The sequence below is a fragment of the Dermacentor variabilis genome, chromosome 4 (genome assembly GCF_050947875.1).
Source record: "Dermacentor variabilis isolate Ectoservices chromosome 4, ASM5094787v1, whole genome shotgun sequence".
NCBI lineage: Eukaryota > Metazoa > Arthropoda > Arachnida > Ixodida > Ixodidae > Dermacentor > Dermacentor variabilis.
This window is the reverse complement of record NC_134571.1, coordinates 93,324,896-93,349,485: the sequence shown is the minus strand read 5'-3', so window position 1 is coordinate 93,349,485 and position 24,590 is coordinate 93,324,896. Positions and strand designations below refer to the sequence as shown.

General features: G+C 44.9%; 1 protein-coding gene across 9 annotated transcripts in view; it reads right to left on the bottom strand.

The window, feature by feature from the left end:
• Window positions 1–24,590, bottom strand: part of egg (SET domain bifurcated histone lysine methyltransferase eggless) — a 141,741-nt gene that overhangs the window by 8,280 nt on the left and 108,871 nt on the right. For 8 of the 9 annotated variants that reach the window (XM_075689793.1, XM_075689794.1, XM_075689795.1 and 5 more), the window contains 8 exons: window positions 21,042–21,267; window positions 20,480–20,623; window positions 18,970–19,287; window positions 16,234–16,361; window positions 15,509–15,574; window positions 14,389–14,624; window positions 9,604–9,672; window positions 1,424–1,590 (listed from right to left, as the gene is read on the bottom strand). In XM_075689793.1, the coding sequence (XP_075545908.1) occupies window positions 1,424–1,590; window positions 9,604–9,672; window positions 14,389–14,624; window positions 15,509–15,574; window positions 16,234–16,361; window positions 18,970–19,287; window positions 20,480–20,623; window positions 21,042–21,267 (1,354 nt within the window). The remainder of the gene's footprint in view (window positions 1–1,423; window positions 1,591–9,603; window positions 9,673–14,388; window positions 14,625–15,508; window positions 15,575–16,233; window positions 16,362–18,969; window positions 19,288–20,479; window positions 20,624–21,041; window positions 21,268–24,590) is intronic. The other variant, XM_075689800.1, reaches the window with a different exon arrangement.

Below are 24,590 nucleotides of genomic sequence, written 5' to 3'. Positions count from 1 at the left end.
TTCTATACAGCAGTTCTGATTAGCAATTTAAACGATAATGTAAGCACTCGAACCTCATTATAACGAAATGGGATATAACAAAATAAGGGGCATAACGAAGTAAATGACATTCCCCTTGAAATCCCTATAGACATCCACATATTTAAACCCTTGTTTTCACGAAGTGAAATTGTCCCGCTAGTGAACATAACGAACTAAATTCATCTCCAAAACCAAAAAATACCCGACTGTTGCGTGCCAAATACAGCCCTTTCCACAGGATTTGGCACTTGTTCACTGTGGCAATTCACAACTCTCGTGTACCCGCATCGAATACGTCCTCGAGTAACACGGGTCCTTCTCACCACCGCATGTAGCTGTGCAACCTGCGCAAAAGCAGTAGCTCACTATCGTACTTCTCCACTGACCTTTCTTTTTTGCACGTGCCTGGCAGCACGGCTACATGCGGCGGTGTGAAATATTGGTGCATTCACTTCTATGCGGCGCGCCACACAGACAGGCGCAGCTGGGTGTGGCCTCCCAGATCTCCCTGACGCAATTTGGACGATCACGTGCAAGCTTGCGCAAGTTGCGCCATGCTGCATAGCTGCATGTGGCGGTGCAAAACATTAGTGCATTCACTTCTCTATTTCTCTACTGTGTGCTACACAGGCAGCTGCAGCTAGGCTGGCCTCCGAGGCCATCCCGGTGCGACCTTCTCCCCCTCTATCTGCAGCGCACCGCGCAGGCTGGCAGCTGGCCGTGGCCTCCAAGATCGCACTGGCATCAGTGCAATCTCGGAAGCCCCGAGCCAGCCCAGCCAAGCCTGGTGATGAAATTCGCTTACCTCCTCGATCACAAAAAGGACCGCAGTGTTGTATGCCATGTGCTGCTCAACCACGACGAGCCAAGTGGAAAGTGGGCGCAAAAGACCATCACAATATAACAGAAGGCGGCTATCTCAAGGCTGTCATGTAAGGTGCTAAGAAGTCAAGTGACACGCCGAAGCTTCTTTTGTTTTATTCAAATTTCATGGCATGCGTTGTCGTGCAGCTAGCGGCTCCGCGATCCACAAGGCTGCTGTCTTATTTACATGTTTACAACTGTGCACCCCACTGCGCATATATTGCAATAAATGGCAACAATGGATATAACGAAGTACATAATTTCAACTCCCCCTTCAACTTTGTTATAACAAGGTTCGGGTGTAGGCAGCAGCTGTATTTTTATCAGTCCCACGCAGAAATGCCCTTGCTGTTGTAGAACATCCACTGAAATTGCCATATCAACTATGTGGACAGGATGGGCAGCAGAAATGCTACGAGATGCGAATACAGAGCTGACAGCAAGCGTGGCAGCCTGCCGTTTCTTTTCACCATGTCCAGTGCCAGCACGTGATTGATCAAGAATTAAATTCTAGACATGAACCCCTCATTGAACTCACGTTTAGGTAGCGGCCTATGTTGCCACAATTTTTTGCATCCATGATGTAGCAGAACTCCTCATTGAAGAAGCTGCGTGTTGACGGAAGCTTTGGAGGATGAGACTCTCCACCACTGCCGGGACCATCCAGAGGTCCCACAGTAGGCTTGGCAGTGCCACCTTTGTTTCCTGATGTCAAGATAAGAGGCACCGAAACTAAGTAAGACAATTCGAAGGAATTTAGATGAAGTGAAACACATCATAGAGAAGTACAGACAAAATATTTTTTTTTCCAGCTTTCTTTAGCTTCATTAGATAGTTGCTGACTCCAAATGATAGGCTAAGCCTTGGCATAAGCATTCTCTATCAGTGTTACTCCCACGTTACACAGTTGTTGAACACGTACAATATCAACAGGAAACATAGCACTGTGGTGCCAAAAAATGCTGTCCTTGCTTGAAAGTGCAGTGTTGGACACTGCATCGCACAAAAGCAAGAGTATCACTGAAAGTGTGATCTATGAACATTAGCAGTGCCGCATGTATACTGCCTCTTTGGATATACAGCAGAACCTTGTTCATACATTTCTGAAAATGCGAGAAAAAATGTGCTAACCGGAAAAATGTACGATTTGAAGTAACTAAAAAAATTTGACAGACTAAACTATTGTTGACATCTACATAATGCGAAGCGTTGCGTGGAACATTGTGGCATGAGATGCCGACACGCGTCGAGTTGGTGGTGCTCCTGTGGCCTGAGACGAGTTTTATTGTTTTCCTGTTGCGTGGTGTTTTAATAGGGCAACAGGAAACCCAAACAAAATCAAGCTGGTGGGCGACACCGGATGCTGTCGATGCGGAACATGTTGCCCACATCGTGCCGCCTGCAGCAGGGAACGGGGGCACGTTTGGATTATCGCCTACTAAAAGTGTGCGGTATGCTACCAATGGCACAACAGACTACGCACCCCACGCTGTAAGAAGATAGGTGAAGACGCTCATCACAATAGGTTTGGCGGCGATAGCTGTGAATACGATGTGCAACGACCCGGCTTTGCTGATGCCTAAATAAGAAACTGTACGCGCCATCGTCTCCACTTATGACGGGCAGCTATACAGTTTTTTCATGGGCAACATACTGCTACGCAGTGGCACTGAGTGCACGCCACCATTTTCACATGAGACCGGCGGGTGAGTATCACAGTGAAGCTGCCACGTCGGGCACCTATATATACTGTTCTCGATTGTGCGCCTCGCACTTTTTTTTTGTTTGTTTGCATGAGATCTAGCAGCCAGAAAACGTATCATACGAACGCAGTTTGGTGAATTACTGAACATCGGTGGCGAAAAATCGTGTGTTCCGAGAACGTATGAACCGGAAAAAAATGAGCGTAACTCTATTGGGTCATTTTTTGCGTTCTCGATTGTGAATGTTGGTGCCGGGAAAACATGCAGTCGAACCCAGATATATCGAACCCGCATATTTCAAATTATAGGCTATATCGAACACACAGATTACCCCCTTGAAAATACTATGTAAAAGTATAGGACAATTGCGTAGTATATCTAATTCCATTTTCGTCGGACATTCAATATATCGGGCGCCGCGCCGCGCCCCTGGAAGGTGTGCTTTTCCCAAAGACATTCTTGTCCGGTCCTCAGGGGGAAGACATTTCCGCAGACGCAGAATCAGTCAGCAGGCTCCTCCTCTGCGCATGCGCGGCCGTCGCCTAGAGATGGAGACGCAGAGCCTTTACCCCGTTCTTGCGCCCCACCGGCGCGAGCTCTCTCACTCCTCCTCTACCGCCGGCGTGTGCATTGGGCAAGGGCATTGGAGCTCAGCGAAGAGAGTGCGCGGCATGGAGACGCGGCGACGTTTCCAAGCCATGCTTCCTGGGAAAAGGGAGAGAGAGAGAGTGAGGGGTCGGCACGGTCGCTCGTGAGCCAGGGGAGACAAGAGAGCCAGAGAGGGCTCAAAAAACGGACACAGCACCTTCGACGGCATATTCCGCCAATCTTTTTCCCCGCTCTCTTCTTTCTTTTCCCTTTGTCGTTCCTTCGCAGCCCTGTTGACTGCCGCTCAAACTGGCTTTGCTCGGACTGCTTGCTCCATCTGCGCATCGCGCGTTTTGTTGTGCGTACCTCTGTTTCAACGTGCTGTGTGTAGCATGTGTGATTGCAGTCATCTGGTGAGCTATGGCATCTGCGGACATAAAAAAGAGGAAGAATCTGGACTTTGCAAGAAAGCTTGAAGTAATCCGGCGTGTCGAGAATGGAGAAAAGAAGTCCTCCGTGGCAGACGCATTCCGCACTCCGCGGAGTACTTTAGGTACGTTGTTAAAAAACAAGCAGGACATGAAGCTTAAAGCAGGTGAGGAAAATCGCTCGGGAGCGTGTCGTGTGCGCCCTGCTGCTTTTGACAAAGTGTAGAAGGCACTCTATACGTGGTTTTTTGAAATCCGAGCGAAAAATATTCCCGTGGATGGCCAGATGTTAACCGAAAAGGCCAAATGGTTTGCTACAGCTCTTGGCGAAGAAAACTTTTGCGGTGGCACTGGATGGCTGCAACAGTTTAAAAACTGCCACGGCATTGTAGGAAAGCCCATTTCAGGCGAAAGTGGGGCTGTCAGCAGCCAGGAGATGCAGCAGTGGCTTTCTGAGGAGTGGCCGAAGATCACAGAGAAGTTTTCGCCTGCAAAAATCTTCAATGCAGACGAAACTGGTCTCTTTTGGCAAATGTTGCCGAATAAGACACTCGCTCTTCGTGGAACCTCATGCCACGGCGGTAAAATGAGCAAAGTGCATGTGTCGGTGCTGCTTGCAGCCAACATGGACGGCTCGTGCAAGCTACGGCCATTCGTGATCGGGAAGAGCAAGTCACCGCGCTGCTTAAAGAACTGTAAACAGCTTCCTGTCCGCTACAGCTGTAATAGGAAGGCCTGGATGACACGTCAACTTTTTGTTGAATGGCTGCAGGCTTGGGACGCTGAGTTGGGTAAGTCGGGCTGCCGAGTTTGCCTTCTGGTAGACAACTGTTCGGCCCATCAAACGACTTGCAAGCTGCAGCACATCGAATTGAAGTTTCTCCCGCCGAACACCACAGCGAGACTGCAGCCCTTCGACCAGGGTATCATAAAGGCATTCAAGGTAGGCTATTGGAAGCGACTTATTCAACGGCTCCTCATAAACCTCTGCATGGGAACCGATCTCAAGATTGACCTGCTCGGCGCGATCCAGATGATTACTGGCACTTGGGGCGACGTGAAGCAGGCCACAGTAGCCAACTGTTTGGCAAGGCAGGCCTTGAAGTGGCCGGAGATGAATGTCCGGAAGCTTTAGATGACGATGAGTGCTTGGAGGACGCATTCCGCGACTTGTCCAATTTTCCCGGCGCCGTCCCATCCGGAGTTACTGTTCATGACTTCATTAACGCTGACAGCGAAGTTCAAGCGGTAGCCGACCTCACTGATGAGGAAATTGTGGCCGGAATAGCTGGCGTTCAAGACGGCGATTCCAGCGAGGACGAGGGCAACTGTGTTTTCGAAGAAACGCGTCCGTGCACAGCCACTGAACTGGCGTCAACGTTCAGCCAGATTCGGCGATGTTGCGGCGAAATGGAAGGCACTGGGCTCTCGCACCTGGACAGTCTCAAGAAGATTGAGACTAGTGTTTTAAAACTTCATTTCCCAGAGGAAAAAGCAGCCCAAAATTAGTTGTTTTTTTTCTGTGAAATAAAGCGCTTTCATATTGTGTGCACATGCTATGTGATTCGCGACTGTTCCAATCGGTAAGCCACAATTTTTTACGATCGCGAGTGCTTTTTTGGCCTATATCTATATATCGAATTTTTGCTATATCGAACTATTTTCCGATCCCCGTCGAATTCGATATGTTCGGGTTTGACTGTACGGGAACGTATCAACGAGGTTCAACTGTAGACTAAGATGCTTTTAGTATACCCTTACCATTGCCATAACTGAATCTTACAGGCACAAACTGACCATGCACATGATGTAGCAAACATGCTGTGGAATAGCAACAGTAAGCTATGATAATGTATACATAATACATTTATTAAATGTTTCATGAAGACTTTCATGAATGTGATGTAATGGTAGACATGCGAAATAAAAAGAAGCAGCTCCTTAAGCCAGCATGTATGTTAACTGTTCTACATTTGCTTTCATTAAAAGGGTCCTGAACCAATCCTCGGGCTTGGTGGAAAAACATAATCCGCAGATAGGATACACTGCTGTGAACATCTCGGCCAAGTTTTTCAGTCGTGCGCGGCACGTGGAGCTTGCAAGCGGAGCGCGAAGTCGCCTTTCTCTCAAACGCTCTCTTTTCAACAGAAGCCTGCTCCTCACTGTTTTCTCGGTGCTTTATTTCATAATGTACCAGATTCCCATACACGGCTGCTATTGGCCAACAGCTGATGTCAATCAAGAAGGGTATCTGGATCAGTGTGCTTCTTTCTGCTGTTACTATGTGCAGTCAAATCTCATTACTACAAACACCACATTTAACGAATTTCTAAAATTTACAAATATTTCAAAAATATCCACCAGACTGCCTGTTTTCAATGTAAAAATATTTCAGAACTCCGAATTTCAATATGGGACATATTTCAGAAAACAGTTGAAACACGATTTATCGAAGTGGTGACCACACTCGAATTATTTCGTTAAATCAGGAAGTCCGGAAAATTAAGTAAGGTATTTTTCGGTCCTTCAACATCTAAGGTCGTAATGTAGCGACACCCAAAAGGTAACGCGTCATTGTATTTGCTGCTAACCCACGCCTGCGCATGTAAAAAGTCTGTGAGGGCGGCCGCTACCGCTGCCCCTAGCGCCATCTGGTACACAAGAACGCTAGTGACTGCTGTGTTCACTGTCCCATGCAAGAGCGTGGCGTGCAGCCTAGTCAAACTAAAGCTAGCGGCATGACTAGAGTGCCTGGATGTTTTAATGCGATAGCTCGAAGAAAAACCCGTCAGCATCAAAATTAGAAAGAAGCCGCAGCTTTTTTACTCATTTATTTGTAGAAAAGCTTCATTAAATTGGGTTTAATGCAAGCTAACTTTTTGTAATTCGGGTTGATGACAACACTGAAACTTATGGGCACTTGCTGGGGAACGGAAATTTGTTACATAGGGAACTTCGTAAAATCTGGTTTTGTTAAATCGAGTTTTAACTATACAGTCGCCGACCGATTTTCCGGGCTCCAAAAATTCGGACATGCCCGATTATTCGGTCAGCTTCGCGGCACCGTCATTCTCCTCATAGACCATAATGTATAACAACTGCCGAAAGTTCGGACACCTTGCAACCTCTCGTCTGATTTTTCGGACACTCCTTGAGCCAACTCGATCGAGGGCATCATGCACCGACTCTGACCGGCGCATAGTTCGACTTGTTGAACGCCATTTTTGTTTTGAACGGAGCCTCCTTGCTGCTCCACGAAGTGGCGCTACTGGAAATCCCCGCTCATCATCATCGTTTCTGCCTGGTTCGATAGAGTGGCCGTACAGCAGTTCCGGTTTCAGCTTAGTAAGCCACGTCAAGACAATCCAGCAGCTGATTTATTTCTTTCGCGCACGACGCTGCAAGCAGGCCACGTTTTTCGTTTGTGCGACTGGTGTCAGCACGGTGGTGTTTGCTTTGTGTGCTGTGTCGAGGTTTCGGTGATCCAACGCGGCATACGTAAACATCGCGTCAAGGGTCTAATGGCGCCGTCAGTGCCCGCGCAGACTGCGCTGGGGAATGCCGGCAAGCGGGTGCCAGGAGGCCTAAGATCTGTCGCCTTCCGAAGTGCTCCCTACTGACATGGAAAATGTTCTGCCGAGACCTGCGCAGTGGTTGCGTTGCGATTTCGGACACCGTCTCATTTGACAGTTTCACAGGTGCTGACACTGCTGTACTGACATGCGCAGAACTCGACGACGGCGAGATCGTCAGGTTTCTGCTGCACTGCCGGACGATGACTCCGAGTCAGAAGATGACGCACCATGTGCTACGCTGCCGTCGCATGCGGAGCGTGCACAAGCGGTGACTGTGCTTTCAGCCGCCTATAGTGACCGTACGACCCTCTCCGAGGTTCAGGCTTATCTAATTGCGCATAAACGGAACAGTGTGCAACGGCGCACTCGCGATTTCTTCAAGCCTACTGCCGAGCCCGAATAAGTGCGTGGAAATAAAGGATTTCATTTTTTTTTCTTAATCTGCTTTTTTGGACACCTGTTTATTCGGACATTTCCGCAGTCCCCGTGAGGTACGAATAAACGGTCGGCGACTGTAGCATAATTTATTTTCTCCTTTATAATCAAGGAACATCCTTATTACTAATTCAGCTAAAAGTAACAGTGCTACAACTTTCGTGTGAAATGGAAATCACAGTTTCTGTCTGTATTCCCTGTGGGGGCAGTAGCTATCATCATCACCATGTCTAGTGCCAGCTGCAAGCATCACCACAAAGCTGTGGTTTAATGTGCAGTAGCCTAGCAGGCCTAGCTGCCTTTTCCTCATTTCTACAGTTTTTACATTCCTACAGTTCAAAGGGGCTGATTTTTTCAAAGCATTGGGGTTTAGGGACAGTGGAGGGAAAACAGACATTAAGTGGGTAGAAATAACCAAACGGAGGTTATCTGATTGGTGGCTAAAATCAAGGCAAGAGTGAAATTTCACTCTCCACTAAGCAGAAAATATATTACTAGTCACGGCTAGATGGCATTTCAGCCTTATCCATCCATCCATTGTTCGTGCCATTCACGTGTGCGGGCAGGTTCCTTTTTTTTTTTTTTTTTTTGTGGGTGATCGTGCTCTGAAGTTCGTGTGAGGTCCAACGATGAATGCAACTAGTGACGGCATCAAGAAGTGAAAGCAGTTTTCACTGCAGGATAAATTGGACATACTGCAAGAAATCGACCCTGGGAAAAAGCAAATCAACCTCTGCAGACAGTGTGGCATTGCCCCACTGACCGTCGTGACCATTTTGAAAGACCGAGACAAAATTGTCAAACTTCGCCAGGAGTCGCAACTTGCTCCTACGAGGAAATGGCTGTGACTGGGAAACTTTCAACATGCAGACTAAGCTGTTCTCATGTGGTTCAAAGATTGCAGACTGCAAGGTTTGACCACTGGCTTATAACCACAAGTTTTTCATTACAACAATATTTCAAAATAATGAACCATTTTCGGCAGTCCTGAATAATTTACTATATCAAGATATAGTAAATTATACTATATCTGTATATATTACTGTCTATTTATTGACGATGTCTAATAAACAGGCTGGAGTAAACAAAAATATGCTTTCAAATTTCAATAGTTACATACTTCCAGAAGAAGCTGACTATCGTATGGTCACACTCGGCTGCGGCCACACTGCTTTGGCCACCCTGCTTATTGGTGTCATAGCTATTGGGTCTTGCTGATTTCGACTAGGTAGTTTTAAATGCTCAACTAGCCTCTAACCATGGCAAACTCAAGGTCAGATCACACGCACACTTGCCAGCACACGCAGACTTTTCGCCGCTCCTGATTAGACGTGTTGGCAGACTTAGTGATAGCGTTTCAAAAATGCACAAGTTGGCTACATGGCTACAACTTGTGGCTACATGCACATGGCTACAACCGATCGGTCAAGCTGGTGAAGGAAAAAGCCGGTACACACCGCATAGCACTGTCAGACTGGAGCACACGAGTGTGGGCACACACTCAAGCCCTGTCGTGCACAAAGCAAACGCTGTACCTACACGCTACAGCTGGATGTAGCAGCGGTCTGCTATGTAGCATAGATACCACTGCTGCCGCGGGCTGCCGCAACGAGTCCACTGGCTAAGCACAGTGCAGCTCACTGAGGACAACCGCATTTGGCTTACGTTTGGCGTGACATAGGCGGCAAAATCAGAAGTAGTGGCATTTACTTCAACACCCAAAATCAAATTTGAACTGCGTGCCACGGTGACGTTTCATACACGGAGCGTTGTGGGCACGCCCCGCTTTGCCATAGCCTTCGCAATGCAAGGCATTGAAGAAGGAGTGGAAGCACCGCAAAGGGCATGTTTGACTGCCAGTAACTCCACTTCTGCTGAACACATTGAATAACCTTTCGTGGAAAAGTATTTCTGAAAAAAGCCTATTATAACTTCGAATGCCTTTATCCACATCAATATAGAGTGGTTCAGGGCCCCTTTAAAACTCACCTGTCTGTTTTTTTTGCTTCTTTGTTGGCTTTCTATTCTCAGACTTTGTGCTCGACTGACTCTCCTCACCTGGAGAAAATGAAACAGTGATGTGGTTCAGTCAATATGCTTGGCATACCCTACTACAGGAGAACTTCAACATAAAGAAAACATTGGGTATAACGAAAAAGAATCTAAAATAAATCAAAATGCTTTCATTTGTTTCCCTGATACAGACGCATGTGCTTATAATGAATATCAGACATGTGGAGGTATATTACTTCCTAATGCAAGTTCATTTAGACAAAGTTCAACTGTAATCACATTCAGTGGAGCATGGAAACACCACAAAAGCTCCTCAACATCTCAGTGCCTGAAGAACTAATCAGTAAGCATATTTATGCTTTTTCAAACATGGGTGAACTGACGGCACATAAAATCAGGGAGGAGGTGCACTTAATACCTGGCTTGGCAAACATGCTGGATGCGTAAATTTAGCTTAACAGATTGTCTGCTAAAGACAGTCTAATGTACTTTAAGAAGTTTTCGAAGTGTGCATCAGCAGCATCGACCTTGCCTGTATAAAACAATCAATATAATACAGTAAAATCTCATTACTATGAACACCACATTAACAAACTTTTCAGATTTACAAATTATCTTTAAATCCTCACCAAAATGCCTATATTTTAAATCTAAAAAACTTTCAGTACTACGAATTTCAGATTACCGAATATTTCACAACAAAGTACGTAGTTTAATCCCGTAATCACCAAGATGCTTCATTATTATGAAGTTCTGTTGAAGTTTCGGTGCTGAATCCCTGAGGCTTACACCTATCATCATCATCCACAGCAGCAGTAGCCATGCACTGGGGAACCTGTTTCAACAGGTACAGCCCCAGCAGCATCAGTATCAGCGCGAGCGTCACGTATGGTCATGTTTGGACTCTACTACTACGTCGTAGGCCTAGCGTCACCATGTTGATAGCAATCGGCAGGAGGTGCAAAGTTATCAATGCTGTGACTGTGCTGTGCGTTCACTTTGCTGACAATGAGTTCTCCTGGCCCCCGCATTAAAAAGAAGCGACGCCAGTTTTTGCTCAAAGAAAAAGTGGGAATTTTGACGCAGCTGAATGCTGGAAGAAAACAAGTCGACCTATGCAGGGAGCATTACATTACGCCGTCAACAATGGCAACGATGCTCAAGGATCGGGCAAAGATAGTGAAATTGCATCGAGAGTCACAGCTCGCTCCCTCAAGAAAACGCTTGCAGCTTGGCAAATACCAGAACATCGACGCCACCGTCCTCGCATGGTTTAAGGATGCCAGACAAAACGATGTGCTTTTGTCAGGCCCGATTATTCAAGAGAAGGCGCTAAATTTCTCGGCCACCTTGGACATCTCCGGTTTCGATGCAAGTGCCGGATAGCTTTACCGCTTCCGGCTAAGGAATGGCATTACGTGACAGGTTGCTTGTGGCAAAGAAAAGGCAGCAGATGCCGAAAAGGCTTCACCTATACCCCAAGACTGCGAGGACACAGAGGAGCGCAACCCAGAACTGTGGAATGAGCTTATTGAGAAGCTCCCCGTCGACACTGCGGGGACCTTCGATGATTACATTGACAGCGACAGCACAGCGGCTACATCTGCGGAGCTCACCAACGAAGACATCGTGAATAAAGTGCGTGAGCAAGAAGATTGCAGTAGTGACGAAGCCGATGCCGACACTGGATCAACACACACAGAGGAAGAAACTGTTTCCAGCTCGGATGTTTTTGTTTTTCTAGAAAAGACTCGATCATTCCTCGGGTGCTGTAAAGATGTCCTCAATGACGTTCAAAGGAAGGTCAAAGGTGTGGAGGCATTCATCCTGCAGCGCTTGCTGTCTACTTGCCAGAAGAAGATTACAGACTTCTTCAAGTAATAAATTGTAGCTAAACTGTAACTGTGCCCAGCATTCTCGTTTATTATTTACGTATGAACCTGCACGTCTGCTGCAAAGTTATGTAATTTTCATTGTTGTGTTACGTTACTGACAGGCAAATATTGGTTTTTCAGTACTACAATAATTCAAATTAACGAATTAAATTCGGTGGTCCCACGAAGTTCGTTATAACAAGATTGTATTGTAATGCAGATACCGTATTTACTCGCATAATGAGCACACTTGCGTAATAAACGCAGTCCCTACTTTTCCAATCAAGTGAGTTTCTTTTCTTTTCCTTGCATAATGTAGCACCCTGAACTTGCTGCCGTGAAGTAAGACACGCGATACGATTCGGCGTCTGATATGGCATCTAGCAGGTATGATCGTGTCGGATGCTGCATCGGACACCGAATCGTACTGCACATCGCCTACTTTTATTGGGATAGCAGTTATATCGACACTCCAGGCGCATTTTTGCCGCCATCGTCACCGCGCGTTGCGTGCTGTAGGTGCGAGTGAAAGTATACGAGGGAAGCCGATGATCGCTGCTCAATCTCGCGCGCACAAGGCAGGAAGGAGAGGAGGAACTACGCCATCTTTTATTGTGCAAAAGACCCCAGGCAGGAGGGAGGGGCTGCGGCATTGTGCTCTGGCAGCAACTGCGTGTTGCACAACCACACCCGAGGGGGCGCGCCGCTGATCGCGGCTCAATCTCCCATGTGCAAGTGAGTAAATTGGGAAGGAAACACGCCGTCTTCGATCACACGCATGGCGCCGGGAGGAGGGGGTGACAGATGGGGGGGGGGGTGTACCCCGGCAGCAACTGCACATTGCGCAGCGCTATCTTGAAAGCGATTTGCATTGGCAGCCAAGTCTAGGTGCGACAGCGGCGGCTCATATCTGTGTACATGATGCATTCTCACTGCTCAGTTTGCGTTGAAGCAATACACAGCACACAGATCACTTCGCTCGCTGCTGCCGCCGCGTTTCCCAAAGTCATCGTTTTGACAGAGGGTGGCCATGGTCATTGAGTGCATTGTGTTCATGTTTATCTGTGCACGCTGCCACCATGCTTATTAATTTACCTAGTAAGCAAATAGTTTGCAAGTTTATACGGCCAATAAAACTACCCTCCTTACTTCGTATAGCTGTGTACACATTTGCCATTGCAACTGATTGTTAGCAATTCAGGCAAAACCAACTTTTTTTTAGAGGTGGCCACCAAAAAAAAGAATCTCAAAGAATTTTACACCGCATAACGAACGCACCCTCAACTTTGCGCATGTTTTTTCGGGAAAAAAAGTGTGTTCATTATGCGAGTAAATACGGTAACATCCATTACTGATGAGACTCTAACGAAACTGATCAAATTACCTGGCAAGTCGAAGTAAATAAGAGGCAGAAAAACGCCAATACATACCGCTGATTAATTTAGCAGTAGTTTCTCCTTTCTAAGGCTCCCTTCAATCGAAGGAGCACCCACTTTCTTTGTGTTCGAAGTAGGAAAATAACGTAGAAATGACATTAAAGCTCGTAAAAAAAGTAGAAATATAACGTGCCCCCATTTTTTAGCAAGAAAAGTGTAGCATGCCCCTATTCTGGCAGTAATAAAAGGATGAAACCAGCAAACTTTGCTTTCACAAAGTAAATATTTACTATTTGCACCTGATGTCCATTAACATAACTCTCAAACAGCGCTTGATTGCTGTCTATGAACCACACCATGTTCTCTATACGGTCCATTGCGTGTTTGATATTCTGAATATATCAAATGACTTTGCAACTTTCCCAAACGGGATGGTGGCCACATAGTTCGTCCTGCGATGCAATGCAATTTTCTGAAATGCCAAAAACGTGATGCAATGTGTTGTCACTAACATATCATGTAAAATAAGCTATCTTTTGAATGAGCTTTTCTAAGTAGTGACTGAAGAAGGCATATCATCATCATCACACTACATGAGAACTAATACTCTGCCATCTTGTGATGACAATGATGATGACGCTGACTAGGCTGGCTCTGATGATAGGCTGTCGCGAATGCGGTTTTGGTTTCGTATACAACTGTAACGCACAGGCAATTTTCAGACTAATTTCCTCGGGGGAAAAAGGCGCACATTAGTATCGGGTAAATACTGTAATCCTTCATTATGAGCCACCATTTTTGCTTGGAAATCTTTCTAGGGCAGGTCGAAGATGAGCATTTTCGATGAGGACTAACATGGGCTCAGTGTCCATTAAGCTCCGCCAAGACATGCACTGCTGCTAAAGGGGATGCTACTATTGTGTTAACCATAGGGGTCAGGTGTGTACGCTGATAAAAGCTAATTTTAGGATCGAAATACCAAAAGTTTGGTCCCATAGGCGCTGGTTAGGAACTTTGACTGGAATTGAATTAACTGGAAGGAAGTCTACGGCAACATTGCTCAGATATTTCTGCAGAAGTTTACTGATCAATTGGTTTTAATGTGAAAATTTAACACAGGGGCGATGAGAGGCATTGCGATGAAGAGTTTCTGGTTAACTGTAACCGCCTGGAGTTCATTAATAATGTGAACATAAACTTAAGTAGTGTACAAGTGCCTTTGCTCGTATCGTAATGGAGCCAGTAGGGTGAACCGAACCTGTTACCACATGCTCAGCAGGAGAATGGAATAGTCAACAAGTTACCATGGCGAGCCTTTTTACTCTTCCCTTTGAAAAAGCGTTTCTTAGGGCTTCCCCCAAAGCACCTCAGAACTTTGAGAAAACACAAACCTGCATATTATCACACTGATAACTGGTAATATGAATTCACTGAAAATGATCACACACATCTACCATTTGTCATTTTGCACAAAGAGCATGTGCGTTAAAAGAATGGTTTGCTGCACAAACCTGCTGCGTCAGATGGCTTGTCTTCTGTGCTCTTCGAGTCACACGAATCGTCGTCTCCAGACTTCTCAGATGAGTTCTTCTTACTTGCTTTGTTCTTTGCATTCTCTTCTTTCTTGATACCATTCACGTTCTGCACTTCATCGTTACTTGTGCTGTCTTCGTCGTCATTTGCCTTGCTGTCGGAAGAGTCCTCTGCCAGTGGCACCCTCTGTTTTTGTGCCCTTGTACTTCGTTTCCTGGAGTGATACGAAACAAATGTAACACACATGGAATACTGCATAAAGAAATACCCACTACAGAGATGTGTCACATTGGTACTGACTGACTGACTGACTGCCTGACTGATTGATTGATTAAAGTGAAAGCCTTAGAGCTCTATGTTTCAAGGACACGTTGTGAGGTACAGAAAAATATCATGTGACCCAAGGAAAGCCAGAAGCGAACGAAAGCATGTCCAGCCACGTATAAGAGATGATTAATGATTAGCAAAGTTAATTATTTATTAGTGTTGGATAAAGGTGGATTAGGGTGGATTAATTTCAATGACGGAGGATTAAGGTGTACTAAAGAGGATTAAGGTGGATTAATGAGGAATAAGGCAGATTAAGATGAATTACAGTAGGCTTTACAAGATTTTCACTTTCATATATCTCACGCGATAGCTAAGGACACCGGGGAATTTCTTATTGACTGGGTTTAGGATCTCAAGATGACATGAGGGGTATGTGAGTGGCAGCTGAGAATTTCACCTGCAAGCTCGCACTCAGCAGGAGAACAACGCCGCCACCACTCACCATCCCTAGCCACTGTAGCAAATGCATGAATGCTTGTTTACAAGATGTCAACCAAGAGCTGTTTCACAATGACCCAGAGAATTGTATATATGCCACAGAGGTACACTCTAGCTTTCCAGAAACATACAAAGACACACTGTCTGAACAAACTGTGTGAACTGGTAGCCCAACAATACTGGCCATTTAAACAGTTGTTTCCTTGCAAAGGAATATTTCTGCAAATCAACATTCACCCTCTGCTGCAATTCAAAGAGTGATGCCACTTGCATGTTCAAGACATGAGATAATTAAGATGATACTGCAAGGTTCGAGGTCACAGCACTTACCTAGGAATGTCAGCACCACCAGAGTCATAGTCAGAATCAGATAAGCCTTCAAGCACCTCTTCCTCACTGAAAGCATAGAAGGCAAAGTGTGTTCAATAAGTAAGCACAGCAATAAGCAGCTCTGGTAATCCATTTCTCAATGAAAGCAAAGAGCTAAGACAATATTTTACGATGACTTAAGCTACAGGCACCAACTGATAATTTGGACAACGTTGCAGCACCATAACACTCACTCAATAGACAGTGTATAAGGATGATAGATATTTTGGATGCCTTACAGCATGTCATTCTATATTTTGGACTCCACTTGGCACTACTGCAGACTAATTTGGCCATTAAGCTCAGCAAAAAGTTCTAAGCTTTTGCTGTAGCTTACAGACACCATGTTTATGGGAAGCAAATGCCTTTGCAAATTCTTGCCGTTAAGATTTAGTAGCAGATGCTGCAAGCGATTCTATGTGGTGCCATTTCACAGCTCCTCGCAAAAGAAAGAAAAGTAAGAGAGACAATAAATAAATAATTAAAAAATGCAGTGACTTGGAAACAGACAAGCAAGTACACAAAGCGTACAACTATATTGACACAATAACGTTTGCAACACCAAAGTTTACAGGCTGTACACAAACAAGTACGGTAGTACTCACTTACAAGCCAAACAATTTGATTTCAAGTGTGAATGTAATAAACCCAGGAGACAATCTGTAGTGCAAGTGCCTCAGACTTACTCTACACTCTTGTCAGAGTCGTCATCTGAAGCTGGAACGACATCGCTTTCATAGCCCTCCTTCTGCTTTTCCACAACTTCAATGTGGTCCAGCTCAGCCAGGTACTCATCACCATACTGGTTGCCATCCTGCACAAGGCATCCAAACATACATGATCATCCACTGCCTAACCTCAAATGAGGTCCATGCACTCTTTCCTTTCTGTGAGGATATGTTCAAGCATTGTGAAGCATGCCTTGCTGTAAAGTGTTTTAAAAATTTCCCAATGCATTATAACAGCAGCAAGCACTGATAGCCTAAAGAAATGCAGTAGTGGCACACTTTTTTTAGTCCACATTTGAAATCAGTTGCAATTCAGTTTGTCTGTTAACATATCCAGAAATCTGCTCTGTAAAAGATTCTTTAATATACACTGGAAGCTGTATCATCCTGGAAGCATTCTGATGAAGTAATTTTTCAAAATGAATTGTAACAGCAGAGTTAGAAGCAAATGAAGTGTTGCAAGGTGATGGTTCAAGGAATCTAGCTACCCTCTCTGCAGCAAAAGCTTTCTTTAACTGCCTTGACCAACACCCCCAATGATCATTCCTCTTCTCTCCCACGGCAAAGCAGAGAGCCTGCGTCACAATTGTGTAATAAGCCCTGCTTTCTTTTTATCTTGTGTGATTTACATTTCATGAGAAACCATAGTGGATGCACCCAGATCTCTGATGATCAGCAACATGGAAGGTGAGACCTGCGACATTGTCTTAGTAAGCAGAGATTAGCTGCTCCAATAAAAAGGATGTGCAGGGTTTAATTTGAATTTTCAGGTCTCTTTACAGTGCACATAGGTGTAATGTTCTGAAGTCACAACAGCCACTGCATGATCTATGCAGTGCTTGCGAGTTTGCAATTACCAGACCACTGGCTTTTAAAGCATCCTTCCCCTATATCCCTCTTTGTTGGATCTCACAATCTTTCACTAGCACAAAAAAAAAAAGTGCTTATATTTGAAATTATACATACCTAATATGATAAATACATTTAACAACCGATTTTTCAGACATGCCCAATAATACAGACACTCTTGAAGTACTGCCACATACGCTACCGAGCCAATGAATAAGGACATGTGAAATTTCATATGCTGAAACTCCTTGCAATTTGATTTTCTGATTTCTTACCATGACTGCAGGTTCAAAACAGCATAAATCAAAGCCACCACTATCGTCACTTTTATCTCTCGGCCTTGCACCAGCGCTTTCACATGCCGATCCACTGGAAGCCATAGCCAGCCATAGCCATTTGTGTTTGGCCACATGGTGTTCGGTGCATGGTCATTTTGTACTGTCGTAGGCTATGCAACACTAGGCCAAGCTGCTTTCACATTCAATACCAAGCTCCCTGCTGTTTGGTGCTGAGTTTTTCATTGAGAGGATTTGTCGCTGTCAGCTATGGCACTGACTCTACCTTTGTCATCCTCACTGATGGCTCGAAAGCACAGAAAGCACTACCGTAGGTTGATGATAGAAAGAATGCCACCATCATCAAGAAAGTTCGGAGTGGCTGGTCAAAAGCTGAAGTGAGCAAGAAGTTTGACATTTCCAAGCAGAGGATTTCAGATTTTCTGAAAAATAAAGTGAGGACCTTGGAAGCAGCCAGAAAATCAACCAGGGCTGAAAGAAGAACAAGAGTCAGGGTGTCTACCGAAAGCTTGAGGAACCTCTTCTTGTGTGCTTAAATGCCATGATCACCAAGCAGGTAGCGATCTCCAGTTACATTATGAAACAAAAGGCAGAGGCTCTTGCACTTTAAATGAACGTCAAGAACTTCCAAGTTCAGTGATGGGTGGTTGAGGAATTTCAGAAACTGAAATGACCTCCGGTACAAGAATATGTGCAGTGAAAGCAGTGCTGTCAACGATTCAGCCACTGTGCAGTATCATAATGGAAAGCTGCGGCCTCTGTTGCAGCAGTTCATGCTTGAGAACATTTTCAAATGTGACAAGACTGCTTTGTTTGACACAGTGCTTTCAGAGAAAATGCTTGCCTTTGCTGATGACCTACGCCATTGCGTCAAACAAAGCAAAGAATAGCTGAACGTCCTCGTCAGAAGCAACGTGTCGAACAGAGAACAACTTCCAATGCTCGTCATAGGAAAGTCAGAATCCAACATGTTTTTAAGAGGGCAACCCTACCTGTTCTGTACAATGTGAACAAGAAGGCTTGGCTAATTGGACAGTTGGACAGAAGGTGTGAACAGCAAAATCAAAAAGTTCTGTTTGTGGACAATTGTGCTGCACATGAACGCACCAAGAATTTAAAAGCTGTACGGATGGAATTCCTGCTGCCGAACATGACAGCAGCCCTCCAGTCAATCGACCAAGGCGCAGTTTCTGCAATTTGAAGCTTCTGTTCAAGTAACAAAAGTGTGCTTATAATGAAGATTAGACAAAATGAAATTATTTTCGTGCCGGACGAGACTGTTACAATAAGGTTCAACTGTGCTCATTAAAGGGTACTAATGAAAGAGTGCATATAGCATCAAGCTAGGCAAAAGATGCTTTGGGTTTTCACCAGAAACTTTTCTAACATCCGAGCTAACATAACAGTACAGCAACCAACTAATATCAAGCACTGGTACCAAGCAACACTGTTATCTTGCATCAACTGGACAAGTGGACTTGTTGCACCATGCGTATGTGCCACCCCTGCCTGGCAGCCCTCAATCAACACGATGAAGCACTATACACACCTCATTGGCAGCCTGCTCATTTAGTAGTTGTCCGGAATAGACACATATGAAGCTTCCCATGGGCAAGTCATCGAGGCACCGGATGCCCCAGCCCCGCTTCTCAGTCTTGAAGACTTGCAGACGGGCGCGCAGGCCATTCTGCACCACACGGTTGTAGCAGCTGCGCGAGCAGTGGCACTGCGAATTGCACTCGTACACGCCTGTGATGTGTGGCTCCTGCAGCCGACGGTAGTGGTAGCCCGCATTAGAGTTCCTGCCACTTGTCAAGGCCTCAGTCGCTGCAATGGTCAGCTGCTGGCAGCTACACTTCTCCCGGTCCTGCACGATGTACATTGTGGTATATGTGCATTTTGTCCAATAGCTCAGCTACATATATATATAATGGGGGGGGGGGGGGGGGGGGCTTATTGTGACATCGATACTCTTTCTCAGCTTTGGCCTTCCACCCATACCACAGAATCCCTGTAGCATCACCCTTTTTCTCCTGCATAGGATTGCTATTTCTGTGTTCCTGACAAGCTATTTGCTTAATTGGTTACAGCTGGTTGCGACAAGTTTTCATCACTCTTTTCCAGCTGTACCTCTCTGGCTCGCTTAATTAAACGTGAAAACCGTGGAACACCTTTCAGAGTTCTGCTTGCAAAGACCACAATCTTTTGTCCAGTATGGCACTCTCACAAATATTGAGCACATTCAGGGGGCAATGGAAGGAGCCCTGCAGGAAAGTCAAGAGAATAGCAGTGAACTTTGCATTGACCAGCAAAAGCACAGCTGCCCAAGATTCGTACAGGTTTCCAAGACAAGAATTCCAGGACTTTTCAAGGCCCTTTCAATTAATCTTCAAGGATACCATTGCATAGAACATGATGCATCTTTAATGCACTTTTCACTTCTTTGCTAATATATATGCATTGCATTCACAATACAGTATCACAATACAGCGTAATATGTCTTGGCCCTCATGTCAATCACTGCCCTTTGTCAACGACAATAGACATGAAAAGAATGTTACCCTAGACTCACACCGTGACCAGAAAAGCAAAGCGACAGGCGGCACAAACGGAAGCGAAATGAACGATGGCACAAGACAACAAAGAAAGCAGTGTCAAACTAAAAAGCGAACCAGCACTTCCTTCTTCTCTCTCATCCACTGTGGGAATCTCCAATTTCGCACAACTCATTTAAAGCAAAATGGCTGTACTCGCACACCAATTTTAAATTTTAGAAGCATCGTTTCGCTGTGGCATTTGCCAGCACCGTGCTCACCCACCCTGAAAACCAGGTCGCATAATCAGGCTTTTTCTGCATTATCCAAATAGCTCAACAGTTTTCAAAGGGTGAGGGGGATTTCAGGATTTCCATGGGCTTGAAAATTCAATTTTCAATTTCAATGGCTTTCAAGGGCCCGTTCGCATCTTGGATTCAAGTGCTCTTGGGTAAGTGCTGTTGGGTAAGTAAGTATTATTGAGTAATGTTTACCAGAAAATGTCTACCAGAAAATAGCCCTCACCTGGCAGTCATCTTCACAGTCACAGCCACAAAGGAAATCGGGGTCCAAGTTGAGCTCCACACCTTTCCCAGGATAACGTTTAGACGAATATTCAACGAATGGAGGGTACACGTCATCAATGCTATTTACACTCGTCACAGGCACCTGCCAGAGTGAAAAAAAAACTTTACTGTGGTTGCGTCTTTTTACTTTATAGATGCATGCAAAGCAACCAAATGGCATCAACAAGCAACTGCAGCGACGGCATTTAGACTGCCACTGGAACAACGCTTCAATTGTACAGCAACACTGCTTTACAGCACATTGCTTACGGATGCTGTTACAATTTGTATTGATGCACGGAGTGGATGCACCTCACTAGAAGCAGGAACTGAGTGCAAAACTGAGTGCAAGAATCGTGTTGTGTGACAGCACTGCAACATGGTCTGGTTGCTCCAGTAGTCGCTGCTTTTGAAAATTGACCAATGCATCCTTTCTGCAAATGAATACACTTCCTATGCCATTCAACTGCTCCACTATACTTTATCAGTTATAGTTGATGATAAGCATGGTGCAAACATACCTGCTCCTTGCCATAGGTGATGTCTTGAACAAAGGTCCTCACCGTCTCAGGCACAAACTGACAGAAAACATTGACAAGGCTGTCAAAGCAGAAGAGATCAACAGTCAGTAGCGACTTGCAGATGTTCAAGTAGTGAGCAACTTCGGTGATGTCCCTTAATCGCCTCCCGCAGGGTGCAATATAGACGACTCTCCGCTTGCTTTTCTTGCTCTGCTTCACGATATGCCTGCGGCGGACAAAATTAACATATATTAATAGCCGTGCCATCGAGGCAAAGTTGGTGGCGTAAGTGTTCGTCTACAGCCCTAGCTTTTCTTAACCCCTACAGGGATCTGGATGACCTCAGTTCAACACAAGCGACTGCCACTTTGTGGCTTGTGACAAGCTAACCTTGTCTTGGGTATTTCACCACTTTCTGAATGACTCATGATAAAAAGAGGCCATCAAAGGGTGTCTTTTGTTCTGAAACCTAGATGGCAATAGCTGTTCTATCGTCGGCACTTTTATTGAAAAGACTTTTTCACACTAGATGGCAGCTATACTCCATCTCACAAGTTGTTTGCATCGTTGCCGAAGGTATAACGTGCACACAGGCAATCTCCTTGCTCGGCGTAATATAGTTCTGGGTGTAACTGATTACTGGTGGGATTAGAGAGAGTTGTTTCCGCTTGGCACATCATATGTTATAGCGATATGTGACATGTTAGGACATGTGCGCATGCACGTCGCATGTCACGAATTCAGCAGCCACTAAACAAATGGCACGGTGTGGATGAAGACAGCTCAATAGGCATTGGATGTTCTTATTGGCGAAGGAATCCTGCAGCTTCCACAGCACAGCAAACGAGTTGTGAGATGGAGTACAGTGACCCCAATGCACCAATGCATTGTCTACTATGTAAAAAGGAACAGCATGAGGAAGAACATTTGCAAGAAAACTCGAATCTGGTGTAGGTGATGTGAAAAAGCCTTGTGGAGAGTGGCGTGTTTTGAGTGCTATCATACAGCTGGTAGTATGCAGTAGTTTACCTAGCATCAGTGGATGAAAACAATCCTTTTCATGAAGTTACAAGGAGTAAGGTCAATTGCTCATAATAAAACATAAGCACTTATTATTTTACATAAGTTTCCAGAGATCTTCGCGAGTTTTAAACATGTTTTTGAAGCATTTCGTACTATCAAAATGAATCATACCATATTTCAAAAACAATTATTAGCCCATAAGGAGTTAATGTCATTACTTGAGTAGTCAGTGCCACATGTCTCTAATGTGATCAGCCTCATCTAAGTGTGGTGAACTGGCATTCATGATTTGGACACTTATTCGCAAAAATTGCCTAAGACAAGTCAGGCTATATTCTGTTCAACACAAAGTAGGCAAAGCTACGAAGGCCAGAGAGGCCTTTTTCACTGCTAGATTTGAGGCCAGAAAATAATATGTCACATACAAAAGATATGGGTATGCATCACGTAAGTTAATGCAACATTAGGTCTTGTACTTTTATGTCACAAAATGTTAACTAATTGCTATGTAGAAGGTGATGCAGATTTGAACCTATTTACAGCCAATTGAGCAGGGCATACTTCTGCCACCAGCAGCCATAACGTGTCGCTTGTGCTTGCGACCAAGACATAGTCTATGTCACATGCTGGGATCAGAAAGGTAAACAAATAATAGATGATATGTTGTAATCTCACGTCCACACATTGTAGTTGTAATATATGAAGCAGTTATTCCAGAGAAAGCATCACAGATCAAAAATAAGTGCACTGTGAAACACAGTGAAATTTCTGACTTAAAAAACATTTTAATTATGGAGTTTTATATGCCAAAATGAAGATCTGATTATCAGGCATGCCGTAGACTCTGAAACAATTTGGACCACATGGGATTCTTTAACATGCACCTAAATCACGGAGCAAGAAATATTTAGGAGTGGAAACTCCCGCGGCGACCAGAAAAAGTCAAAAGCCCGCGGAGCTGTTATCGTGCTGGTGGCCTGGAAACAAATTACCACCGTTGAGAGCGCGCCGGAGCAGCCTGCCCGGGCACAGCATTTTTTTTTTTCGCTGCGGCTTCTACGACGCGCCGCATGGCGCCGCCACTGTATACGGCCCCGTCGGCGCATACAACAATTGTGACCTTATCTGGTCGCCCGCGCTCGCTCGCGCTGACGGGAGTTTCACCTCCTATATGTCTTACTCCGTGACCTAAATTCAAGTGCAAGGGTGTTTTCACATTTTGCCACTACCGAAATGTGACCGCCGTGGCCGGGATTTAACCACGCGACCTTGTGCTTATTTCTATGACTGTGCTGCTTCAGCATAGCTTTCGCAGCAGTACCAGCTAAGTATGAAACAGAGAACAGTCAGCATACTTTGCCATTCAGCCAGCAATGAGGGAGACAGTTCTCCATTGTATTTGAAAAGATTACCGCAACATTGAGCTCCGTGAACGTTTTGTGCTAGATGGGAGCTTGATATCTATGGCTTTTGGCATGTGGTACCAAGGTATCAATGATGCAAGGCGCGAGGTTCTTGTCTATTACTCTCCCAGAATTTGTGAACTTAGTAGCTAGTACATCATGTGTATTTGTATCTGCAATAAATTTCATTTTGGGCGTACAATAAAGGAAAAAGGCATTTTCTGTTGCTTCTTAAATAATGTTATCACCAAGTGAGGTTGAACACCATGACAATATGGTCAGTTTGTGCCACAAGTGAGACTGAAAACATAAAAATAACAAATGGCCTTAATTTGCTAAAACTGTGAACACTCGTATCATCATAAGGCAGTGATAGAAACATCTCAAGCGGTTGCTTTTCTTAAACTTCCTTTTTGCAAGCATGAATGTGTTTGTGTGTTAGCAAGTGGGCATATCAAATGCAGTGAAATCAGAAGATGAAAGAAGCAACAGCATCAAAATGGTATCTCTGACTTCAAGGACGTCAAATAGAAAAGCAGGCCAACCCTAATGCCATGGTGCCGATCAACACAAACATTCTGAGCAAGTTAATTGTCATAACAAATGTCATAAGTGGAAATGAGGGTTAAAGAATTCTAAACTTAATCTGGCACCAATATAAAGGAACTTATTGCAACATGCAATACAGATCGTGAAAAGAGCATTCACAATGGGAGCTGCAAGCCTATTGGTCTTTTATGCATAAAGGGACCCGAAATGATTTGGACAATTTTGTACAAATGTACCGAGCCGTTAGGGCCGGTTCTTCTGATCATTAATTGATGCATCCAAGTGCTCCGCATAAAGTGGGTAATTTATTATAAGGTTTTAAAAATGTACATCACTATTGATCTCAGCATGCCACTCAACTGAGCTTTCAGCCACCCCTTGGGGGTTATACATGCTAAAACTGCAATACTGATTGAGGCATGCCAGAGGGGGTATTCTGGAATAATTTTGACCGCCTGGAATTCTTTAATGTACACCGAATGCATGGTACACAGGCATTTTCGCATTTTTTTTCCCCATTGAAATGTGGCTACCGTGGCTGGAATTCGATCCCACACCCTCAGACTTAGGAGAG